General features: G+C 43.8%; 1 protein-coding gene across 3 annotated transcripts in view; it reads right to left on the reverse strand.

Annotated features, from left to right (window-relative positions):
* Positions 1 to 12,338, reverse strand: part of LOC148029827 (transcription initiation factor TFIID subunit 10-like) — a 51,387-nt gene that overhangs the window by 30,292 nt on the left and 8,757 nt on the right. For all 3 annotated transcript variants that reach the window (XM_087686132.1, XM_087686133.1, XM_087686134.1), the window contains exons 3-4: positions 1,185 to 1,247; positions 660 to 717 (exon numbers count right to left, since the gene is read on the reverse strand). In XM_087686132.1, coding sequence (XP_087542258.1) covers positions 660 to 717; positions 1,185 to 1,247 — 121 coding nt within the window. The remainder of the gene's footprint in view (positions 1 to 659; positions 718 to 1,184; positions 1,248 to 12,338) is intronic.

Genomic DNA, 12,338 nt, shown 5'->3' on the forward strand with positions numbered 1-12,338 from the left:
ATGTCTTGGCAATGAAATGAGTGTGTAGATCTGATCTAGATGGCAATGAACATAAACTTACAGCACATATATTATTGAATTCAGCGAAGGAAATAAATGACACAAAGAACCCAAGAGCTAGGGTGCTCTTGCACAGCAGATGACACCAGATTGGCCCTCAAGGTGAGCACCTGAAACCAGTCTTCCTTCCGTGGATAGGTGGTAATTCCCTGATTACAACTTATTTACAGCAGCAACATTTATTACAAAACTAAAAATGTAAATTAACTCACAATCTTGGACAATGGACACCCTATTGGCCCCAAAATTATTGCCCCTTTCAGTATTTCTATAGCTTAATTAAAGAAGAAGTTGATGTACAATGGGATTTTCCCAATCCCTTTTGGTATTCCAATACAAGGGCTGGAAACAATCAGATCTCCTCTATCTCCTTCAAACTCTGACGGAGCTTAACCAGGAGATGGCAGCATGAATAAACACAAGTTAACAGTTGCATACCTTATCACCTTTCTTAGTCATAGATCTCAACAAAAAGGATGCAGATCATGTTGACCTCTATGTTCATTAATTCTAAATCTTGAAAGTGCAACTGTATGGAAGACCAAATTAGTTTTACATGAGGTTCCCAACTTTCTTCCAGCTTTCTCATTGCAATTTACCTTTGATTGTTTATCTCGTTTTTCTTTGGCAGATCCAGCTTGCTTTAGTTTGCATAACCTGTAGGGCCAACCAGAGAACTCAATCAATCAAGACCAAAGCTTTTACCAAGTCCATAAAAAATCTCCATTACACACTGCACACAATCCTGCTTCCAATGTTTCAATGGTACAAGCACAAAAAAACACATATAGATTCTCAGTCAAAACTGCACTAATGTGTAAGGGTTTGAAATAGCAACAAATGTGAGACACCAAGTCATTTGGACATCTAACTATATTGAAGCTGTCCTATTAATCATGAATAGTTTTGAAACTAAACCAGTACTTGTTTATGCTGATGTAAACATGGACCTGTTTTTGTAAAACATACCGCTTATTTAAATCATGGAGGAGGAGGCCCTGATTAACCACTTTTCAGTTTACCATTCAGTCTTACTAAAAACTCTAGAATTTAGTTAGCACAGTGAAGATTTTCCAATTATAGTTATCGATACTTGATGTAAAGACAAAGGAAGAGAACCATACTGAAATGCGTCATTCACAATTTCGCTGATAAATTTCTGCGTTGCTACAGAAATCAACCTTGTCCTGAGAGTAGCAAACAAAAGAGAATTAGTTTCAGATTGCAGGCCTGTTATTAACAGCTCAAAACAGTATTAACACATTGTTTCATAAATCTTTGACACCTTTTTAAAGATGATATATAAACTTCCCTCCTCCTCCTTTTACATAGATGTTAATACTGCTAGCTTTCTTATTCTTTATACCTATACACACATACCACATGCTTGCATAAAGTGACCATATGGTTCTATTACAAGCATAGCAATATAAGATAAGAGTTCTCGCACATGGACAAGGTCTTTGGTCTTCTGGCTAAGAACCAAAACTCGAGAGCAGACAGGGAACATATTCAACTTAGTAGAAGATTTAACTAGTTACCTAACAACTCAAGTGGATGTGGGAATCGAACCCACTAAAGGCCTCCATTGACATCCACTCCACTTAAGGAGGCTTCTACAAAAGGCCTCCCCTCTAAAAGCCTCTCTTCAAAGAGAATTACAAAACTTGGGTCTTCAGTTATTGATAAGAAGTTTGAAGGCAAGGAAGAAGTAAGAGGATGGACTGCAACTCACACATAGTTGATGACGTGGCTGGGGCATTGGCTACAAGCTAACATAGCTTGTTTCTGCTCCTCTCTCTCCAGCACTTGCCTACAGCTTGTGAGCTAGAGAGGGCTTCAGAAGATATCACTGATCACAGCTGCATCCTGAATGAATGAAAGAAAAGGAAGTGTCAGCTTTTCACTTCTGCTTCCACTGCCTGCTCTGCTGCTGAAGCTGATAGTGTAAAACATCAGCCTTCAAGAAAAGTAGGCTCTGGTTCAGCATACTGCTGCTTATCTAATTCATCATCATATTTTCCTCGGCAGCAATGTTTGGCGTCTCCGGCAGGAGCAGTGTGCTCAGCACAGCAAACCTTTGAGCTATCCCAGAAGCAAGCAACCAGCCACCTCTCAATGCAGAACAGCTGTACTTTGGTAAAGGGAGATCAGGGTGCACCTCTCAGATAGCAAACAATTGTAGAATTGGCTGCATTCTGATGCAGACGAGTTCTGAAACGTAGCATCTCAAGTAACCACTTCCAGCTAAAATTACTATTCATCCGGGACTAATTTAACTCCCAAAAACAGCCCCACAAAGAATTATTTATGGAGAAAAAAGGCTTTGACTTTTCGAAGCAGAAAAAATGCCCAAAAATCTCTTATGAAAGGACATGTTGTAACTTGTGGGCATCTTCCTTTGATCCCTGATCCTTACCATTCTCATAAAGCCATTATCCATCATTCCTCACCATCCTTGCTGCCAAGATTGATCCAAGAGCTGCCACCCTGCCACGGTCTACCAACTGTCACCACCTGCTGCCACCAGCTATTGCCCTCCCAAATGTGTTGTCACCTGCCCAGAAGCACTGTCATCATCTATCCTGCTGCCTGTGTTTGACCAGGATTGGTATTGCCATTGGCTGATTCAACTTCAGCATCAGCTGTAAGTCAGCCTGCATATCTACATTTTTGCTGCCTGGAGTCTATACCACCATCTTGCTACCCAAAGGACTGTGTTTCGCTTCCTTTGCTGATGCTTGCAAGTTGCATCATTATCACACACAGTGGACTGTTGCTATTGCATTCTGAGACACATCTCAAGCACGGCCACTCTTGGAGCTGTTATCGACATCTCCATCACCACTCCTACCCTCTCACCACCAAAAGGTGGAAGGAGAAGTAAGCACCACCTCTCACCCCACAATGTCTATCGCGGGGACATGAAATTTTGAGATGCTGATCAAGTACTGATCAAATGTGCAAGGTTATTTAGCACATGTGATGCACATGGCAGTTATTTCATGGTAACAGGCCAAGGACCCCTAGGATGCAATGGGTGCCAAAGATAAAAATAGTGATAAGTTATACCAACTAGGTTTCAGTGGTCAGTTGGTGTTAGTTTTGACCCTAGGACAATTGTTTGGCCAATAAGTGTCAGTGGTGACACTACCAACTGGTATGAATTAATTAATGCTAGTCTAAGGATCAACAAAGGTTGGGGAGCACTCCAAGTTGCAAACCCCTAGCCAATTTAATTATGGATGGGCACATTTAATTTTGGACAAGGTCAGAAGTGTTAGCAATCATGTTTGTCATGCCTTGTCATCTCCTGCCTATGACCCTCATTCTGAGTCAAGAGGACTTTAGGAGCTCTTGTTAGAGATCATAGCCTGCTTGGAGGGCAGCTGCACAGTCGGACCAGCAGGGCAGCTGCACAGTCGGACTGTGCAGTCGGACTGCCACGTGGCAGTCCGACTGCCTGCAGCCCAGTCGGCTGCATTTAATGCAGCCGACCTATTTTCTGGCTGCGCCCTATTTCTGGCGCCCTATTTCCTGGCAGATTTCGGCTATTTATAGTCGACACTTTCAGCAGTCTGGACACACTTCTCTGACGCAGATTACAGACCGGTGATGCGCAGTTTCTGTCTCTGTTCACAGATTTCAGACAGCAGACAATGCAGACTGTAGCAGACTTCGAGGTGGACAACAGGTTGCATCGTCGAGGTGGAGACACGTAGTCCAGCGCACTGCGCCCGTGTATATCTTTGTATTCAGCATTCTTTATACAACAGATCTTCATCGTCCACTGTCTCTTTCTCTCTCCTCTCTCTGCATTCTCTCTCTCTCAGTCCTACGCTTCCGCACCGCTGCACTCTGACATGGTATCAGAGCAGTGTTTGAGGGTTGATTGAGGGCAGAATCAACCTGAAGAGGAGTTTCCATCGCGACACAAATTTGCGTTTTTTGCGTTTAAGGGCAGACAGGAGGGCTGCGCCTTGGAACAAGGCTGAAACGAGTGTGGGCGCACAGGAAAGGAGTACAGGTGGTGGATTTGCTGCTGTTTACTGCTGTTTGACGCGGAGGAAGTTTGAGTTTTCAGCCTAAAAGTGCAGGTTTTGCTTTTTCATCGCCTCCGGCGGGTGAAGAAGCTTCAGGACGCGGAAGAGCCTTAGCAAGCTGAGTTTTCCCAGTCAGAGGGGGCTGCTTTTGCGTTTGAGAAGGCATTGTAGGTGAAGATGTCTACAGAGATGGACTTGGAGTTCCAGGCGATTATGGACCGGAAGGTGCCTGTCTTACCGGCTCTTCCTTCAGATCAGAAGCTCGACGGCGACACTCCCTCGGGGTAAGAAGATAGTATGCAGCTGAGGCATAGTATTTAATGAGACAAAGTTGTTGAAATGTACTACAAAGGATGACCTTGACAAAAAGAAGGTCAAGTTTCAACATGAACAACCACCCATTCAGCAGCCATTAGCTGAAAATTCTATTCCTTTTGATGTTAAAAATGAGCAGCAACCCATTGTGCTACGGCTAGAAGATGATGGATAGCAAATAGATACACAAGATGGAATAGAACAACAAGAAAAACATGTTGAAAACAGGTTACAACAACAAGGAAATGCTAAAAATCAGCTACCTAGTGATGGTGTGCACATACCTGAGGATGTAGGCCCATTGCCTGACAATATAAATCATTGGGTAAAAAGGTCTACACATGTCAAAAGGCAACCACTGAGGTTTCAACCATCTTTGGATTGCATTTTGTTGACTAATGAGAGTGAGCCTCTGACATTTAGAGAGGCACAATCATGTGAAAACAAGAGAAAGTGGGAACTTGCTATACAGGAAGAGATGAAGTCTCTGTATGCAGATAAACATGGAAGCTTATACCTTTGCCCAAGGATAGAAAAGCTATCAATAATAAATAGGTTGACAAAGTGAAATGTATTGATGGAAAGCCCAAGTACAAGGCACGCTTGGTTGCTAAGGGCTATACACAGAAAGAAGGCATAGACTTCCAAGAGGTCTTTTCTACGCTCCATTGCTCTCACTATATCCTTGGATTTAGAGTTAGATCAAATAGATATGAAGACTGCTTTTCTTCATGGTGACCTGGATAAAGAGTTGTACATAAAACAGCCAGAAGGTTTTGCTATTCCAAGGAAAGAGCATTTGGTTTGTAAGCTGAAACACAACTTATATAGGCTGAAACAAGCCCCTAGACAATGGTACAAAAGGTTTGATACCTTCATCCTCAGCCATGGATTTAAACGCAGTCATGCAGATCACTGCTTATACACTAAAAAGGCTGATGATGGAAGCCTTATTGTGCTAGTCTTATATGTGGATGACATGCTAATTGCAGGAAAGCATAAGAGTACTTTGAATGCTCTTAAAAGGCAACTTAGTTCAACCTTCTCAATGAAACATTTGGGGGCAGCTAAACACATTTTGGGCATGTGCATTAAAAAAGATAGAGAGCAACACTTGTTGTTTCTCTCACAAGACAAGTACATTAGCAAAGTACTAGACAGGTTTAATATGGTTGATGCTAGGTCTCTTGGTGTGCCTTTATAGCCAATCAATATCATCAAAACATTTTAGAAATTGTGGCTTCACCATGACTCCTTACTTAAGAATGAGTTACGAGAACAAATATATTGGAGGTATCACTTTCTTATGATCAATCGTATTCTCTTTAGAAGAAGACATAAAAGTGTGACGTATTCTAAAGAATATGTATGGAATTACTTACCAAAAATATGGATCCTTATATGTCTTGCACCTTTTTTTCTTTGAGTATTTTTTGTATAATGTATTCTTATTGGGAGGAGAATTCACCTTTAGGTAGTTGAGGAAGATAGAACATCTTTGGCACACCTCTATCAGAAGTGGAGCAGCAGTGGAAGCATAAACATGTGCTAAAATAAACTGCTGAAACACGAGACAAAAAGAAAAGGACACGATACAGATGAGAACTCAAATGTATGCACAGGAAATGGAATCCATATATCTGAACACGAGACAGTCGCAAACAACAGTGAGTCACTGGCTGCATGGGCACTGACACTAGCACTGGCTCCTCTCTCCACAGAGTCTGCAGATGGTGAAGATGATGATACTAACTGAGAAGGAGCATTGAGTATAAATAGGCTGAAAAAGTGGGGAGCAATAATGCTGGTTGGACAGCATTAATGCTGGCCAACTGGTGCATAAAAATGCTCCACTGGCATAAAATGCCACACCAGAAAAATACCTAAAATACCTAATAAAAATGCCCAGCCCACATCAAGCTCAGACTCACACATGAGCTAACAAATACTCTGCTAACACCCTCTCTCAGATCATGGGTGATCTGATACAATATAATAGTACAATGAAAAGGGATCAGAAACTATACAACATAGAACCACCAAGTAGAACCATGGATACCCAAGCAGTGGGTGATCAAGCCACCACCAAGGTGCCTCTGAGAGAACCTGATGTCGATGTCGATCGTACCAAACACCTGAAAATAGAGAAGATCATAGCATGTCTCTGTGTCCATCACCAATGTCTCGCAGTAGCATACAAGACCATCCTGTCAAAAATGCCGCTGAACATAGGTGACCATGGATTCTCCGCCTTTGGCTAGACCACCAAAGTGTCCCCTCATGTGAGCTCCAGACGAAAGCCTCCCGCTCTCTATCAGATAACCAGCTCAGTATGAACCTGGATGTCAGTCCCAGCTCCAGGATTTGATTCCGCCAGACTGAAGTCGATGCGTCAGGGACGTCTCTCTCTGGAACCTGTGCACCTGTATAAAAGTATAGATGAGGCACGGCTGCCCCATCTGAACACCCGCTCACACTCCCTCTCTGGCACAAGAGAGTCGTGAGGGATGACCTCATCACCACCACTAGAAAGCAACCGAGAAAGGGGCCACCAAGCCCTTCCCGCGATCCGAAGAAGAGGATCCCTTCCGCGCCTTGGACTTCACCTTGGTCGGAGGATCGGAGTCGGAGTCTGATGAAGGAGAGGACTCATCGGTAGAGTCAACATCCCGCTTCGTCTTCTGCTCCTTCTTCCTGGAAGCCGCTAACGTCTTGCAATCCTTCCGCAAATGTTCCTTCTTGCCACAGTGGTAACACTGGGCCTTCGACTTCTTCTTCCCGTCACCCCTCTCTGAAGCTACATAAGCCTCGCCTCCATAATGTGCCGAAAGCCGCCCCTGTAATCTCAAGGATGTCTCATGCTCAATAAGCATCGAGGTCATATGTGTAAAACTGACAGGAGTCGATGATGCCTACGCCCGCAAAGCATTGGCCACTCCATCAAACTCCGGGGGGAGCTTGTAGAGGACCGTCCCGACGAGATGCGCCTCGGGAAGAGCAGATTGCATGTGCCGAAGCTGGTCCTGGACTTGCGTAACACAAAGAAGAAAAGACTGAATAGTATCTTTCGGCTCAAACTTCATCTGTTGGAGCTGGCCATAAAGTGTGACTGCCCGCATGGTGGAAGGTGCCTCATACATCTCCTGCAACTTCTCCCATACTTCAGGAGATGTCCTACAAGAGGTAACCGCCGGTAAGACCGCTTTAGAAATACATCGAAGCAATGCCGAGTAAGCACGGCATAGTGACAGGAAACGGCCGGAACGGCCCCTCGGCACGCAGAATCGCCGTCCCCGACATGTTTCTGGCTCGGACCGCGTTTCCAAAAAATGGAACGTTCCCTGTCCCGTTTCAAACAGGGAACGCAGCAACGTTCCCTGTCTGAAACGTGACAGGGAATGCCACATGGCAAGTGCCTGCGCCCAGTTTTCGCCCGCGCCCTGTATTCGTCTTCGCGCTGTTCTGTTTCGTTCCGCCTGCATTCCGTCTGCTCCCGCCTGCTCCCGCCTGCACCCGCCTGGCCCATTTCTCCTGCTCCCGCCTTAGCTTGGCCCAGTTCTCCTGCCCCTAGGCCCAGCCACCTTCTTCCTTCTCTTCCCTCTCTTCCTCTTCTTCTTTCTCTTCTTTCTCCTCCCACCTCCAACCTCTTCCTTCTTTTTCTTTCTCTTCTTATTCTTTCTTCTCTTCCTTCTCTTCTTCCTTCTACCTTCTCTTCTTCCTTCTACCTTCTCTTCACTTCTCCCTTCTCTTCTTCCTTCTTCCATGAACCTTCTTCTTCTTCTCCATTCTCTCCTTTTCCCTTCTCTCTCGACTCTTGAGTGAGTCTTGACTCTTGAGCCTTCTCCCTTCTCTCAAGCCTTCAATAATCAATTTTCAGCCTTCAAATTTTCCTTCTCTCGACTCTTGAACCTAAGGCCTTCAATTTTCAGCCTGAAATCATAAATGGCTTCATCTTCCCGCCCTGCTCGTCGGGTTGGTGGTCGAGGAAGAAGGTCTGATGATTGGTCATGGTGGGAAAAAGTAAATGCTGACCGCCCTTTGAGTGGTGGAGGATCTCGACCATGGACTTGCAAGCTTTGCCCATACAAGCGAACTAGTGGAGCAAACAAGGTAATCCATTGAGCCGAGCATTTGTATTTCAAAATTTTATTGATTTTAATTTTTCAAAGTTACTTAAATATTAGAATATGGACTACCAATTGCCACTTGTTCCATTTTAAATTTTAATATTTATGCATAATCAGGTCCGAGCTCATCTCCTACATGAGCCAAATTCAGAGGTGCAGTTTTGTCCAAATGTGACCTTGGAGAAGCAAAGGGAGCTTCGTGACCGTGTAGCAGGTCAACAAGCTTATCTTGCATCTAGACCACGACGTGTTGCAGTTGACCCTGCAACTTTTGTGACACCATCCCCATCAGATGTATCTAGAGCAGGGTCAGTATCAGGAAGTGCTACCTCCACACCTACTACAGGCATTGCATCGGCCATGGCATCAACAACGCCACATGTTGCACGTAGACAAAGCACACTTGATGCTAGTTGGGATCCCAAGAAGAAGGAAGAGGTGGATACATCAGTGGCACGCTTTTTTTATCATGACCACATTCAGTTTCGTACAGCCAGGTCAGAGTATTTTAAATTGATGTGCAAGAAGATTGGTGAGTATGGCCCTTCGTATGTACCTCCATCATCAGAGACCTTACGCACCACTTTGCTCGACAAGGAAAAGCGCCTTGTTGAGCAAGCAGCAGTGACTAGAAAGAGCATGTGGGCTAAAAATGGAGTTTCCTTGATTGCTGATGGTTAGAGTGATACACGCAAGCGATCCATTCATGGTATGGTTACTTATTCTCGTGGGGAAATGTATTTTATATCTTCACATGATGCATCGGGGACAGGAAAGTCAGCAAATGTACTTGCAGCAGAGTGGGTTACAGGTGTTGAGCTTATTGGCCCAGAGCATGTTGTGGGATTTGTTGCAGATGGAGAGTCTGCAAATAGGGCAGCAGGTGCTATTATTCAGGGATATTATCCACATATCACAGTTTCATATTGTATGGCTCATTGCTTGAACAACCTACTAAAGGATATTGGTAACCTGTCATGGATTGCACCTGTCATAGAGCAAGGAGCTCAAATGGTTAGCTTTGTTTTGAATCACCAATTTCTTCGCCATCACTTTTCTTTGCGGTCGAAAAAGACACTTTTAAAATACTCTGATACCAGATTTGCCATTAACTTCTTGATGCTAGGCAAGTTAAGAGAATGCAGTGGTGCCTTGAGGCAGTTATTTCTTAGTGATGAGTTTACCTCATCAACATTGGCAGATACTCCTACAGGTATCTTATGCTTGGAGAAAGCAAATAACTCCACTTTTTGGGATGATGTAAAGCTGATAGATGCTATGGTATCACCCATTGTACATTTATTGAGGGTTATGGATGCTATGCAACCTTGCATTGGCAAGGTATATGAGGCTATGGACAGGTTGAATGAAAAGTTGCAGGAGTTGGCACCAAATGATGAGGCGTATGAGGAAATACACCATTTAGTTGTGACGAGGTGGAACTCCTATAGCTCACCCATGCATGCAGCTGCATTTGTTGTGGATCCTGAGTTCCACGGCAAGGGTCAAGAGAATGACAGTGAGGTTATGGATGCATGGAGACTTATATTGTCTCGTCTAGTACCTGATCATGGCACTAGACGAAAGATCAGAGATCAGCTTTCATGTTATAGGACCTTTCGGGGTTCTTTTGGTTGTGGGGATGCACAGGAGGATCGCTGTAAGATTGGGGCAGCTTTGTGGTGGGAGGACTATGATTCGGATGGTCCTGAGTTGCAGCAACTAGCCATCCGTATTTTGAGTCAGTCAATTAGCTCCTCTTGTTTGGAGCAATTGTGGAGTACCTACGCTCACATTGCTTCAAAGAAGAGGAACCGTCTTGGTGTGGAGAGGGCAAACGATCTAAGTATTCGTTAGTGCTAATTTGAGGATGTTATGTAACAGTATGACAACAAAGCTTGATCCATTCACAGAGTGGGAGATGCAGCAAGAAGAGGAGACACATGCTGATGTTGAGGGAGATGCAGCAATCCATGGTACACATGATGATGAGGCTGGCACTTCAGGAGTGGCTAGAGCAGCCTCAGAGCCCCATCATGATCTTTGATTTAGCTTACTTATCACGAGTCTCATGATACATGACACATTTACATTATATATGATATTATGATCATTGATGACACTGTGACACTTGGGTTGTTGACAGTTGTGCCATGTCGATATTATACTTGTACTTGAGTCTTGCAGTCTTGCAGTCTTGCAGTTGCCCTTAGGGCTATTTTGGCATGCGGCATGCCGCATTTTGCTTTAGTCTAGAGATTAGACTTTATATTTGCAGTCTTTTGGGGCAATGAGCATGTTCTTTCAAAGATTAGACTTAAATTTCATATTTGTAATCTTTTAAGTTTTTTGGCAATGGTACCATAGGCATGTTCTTTTAGCTTAGACTTTTAAGTTTAGTTCATTGTTCATTGTTTTATCATTTATGATTTTTGGCATATGTATTATGGATTTTATTATTTATAATTGAATAACTTACCTCTTGAGCCTTGTAAGTTGCAATTCAATTTCTAATGAGTAGTTTTAAAATAATGCATGATATCTTAAAGTTAAAACTTAAAACTTAAAATGATTTGTCCTTGTGGATTATATACCTTGGTTTTAAGTTTTAACACTCCAGACTCCCAGAGTCCACATGGATTATCAGTGAAATATTAATTTTTTTTCATGAATTTTGATTTTTTAAATGCCGTTCCCGTTCCCACGTCCCCGTTCCCTAGGTTTGGCGTTCCCGTCTCCGTCCCCGTTCCCATTCCCCGTTCCCGTTCCCCGTTTCATGTTTCTATGAAGCATGGGCATCGTCCGAGTTCCATGTGAGCACCGCTTCCTCATGGTTGTCCTCATCAAAGTCTTCAGGAAGAGGAAAAGGACGGAGAGGGCGAGCAATAGCTCCACAGACGATGTACCATAACCGCTTCTGCACAAACCAAGCTTTCATGACAGCACTCCATGTGAGATAATCAGGTCCATGTAACTTATCATCAATGGAAGTGCACGGAGGAGCCATATGGAGAGGATAAGAAGAGAAGTAGAGAAGAGATGGAATTGAGAGAGGAAACACAGCCAAAACACAAGCACGGACTGCAGAAAATGAGAGTTCACATGCAATAGAACCCAAAATCTAATCAATAGAAGACAAAATCTGCTGCAGAAAGTCAAAAAATCAGTCAAAAACTGCCAAAAACAGCAAAAACGGCCTGAATTAACAGTCACCCAGCCACGAGAGATGCTGAATCAGCAAAAGGCAGGCTGTAAACTGCAGAAAAACAGATAGAAAACTGTCGCCAGCAGCTGCAAATGAAAAACGCAGGCAGTAGAGGGTGCGTAGGCAGCAGGCGATGGCAAAACTGCAAAAAACGCAGGCTGAAAACAGCCCCAAAACAAGTCGCCTGGCTGCGACAGCAGTTGCCTGATCAGCAGGGGTACAAAACAGTCCTGAAATCAGCAAGAAAACACACTAGGAGCACAGATCCTGAAATCTGATACCATGTCAAAAGTGGAGCAGCGGTGGAAGCATAAACATGTGCTGAAATAAACTGCTGAAACACGAGACAAAAAGAAAAGGACACGATACAGATGAGAACTCAAATGTATGCACACGAAATGGAATCCATATATCTGAACACGAGACAGTCGCATACAACAGTGAGTCACTGGCTGCGTAGGCACTGACACTAACACTGGCTCCTCTCCCCACAGAGTCTGCAGATGGTGAAGATGATACTAACTGAGGAGGAGCACTGAGTATAAATAGGCTGAAAAAGTGGGGAGCAATAATGCTAGTCGGACAGCA

Source organism: Lygodium microphyllum, chromosome 10 (genome assembly GCF_053477565.2).
Source record: "Lygodium microphyllum isolate KBCC chromosome 10, Lygodium_microphyllum_v1.1.10, whole genome shotgun sequence".
Classification (NCBI taxonomy): domain Eukaryota; kingdom Viridiplantae; phylum Streptophyta; class Polypodiopsida; order Schizaeales; family Lygodiaceae; genus Lygodium; species Lygodium microphyllum.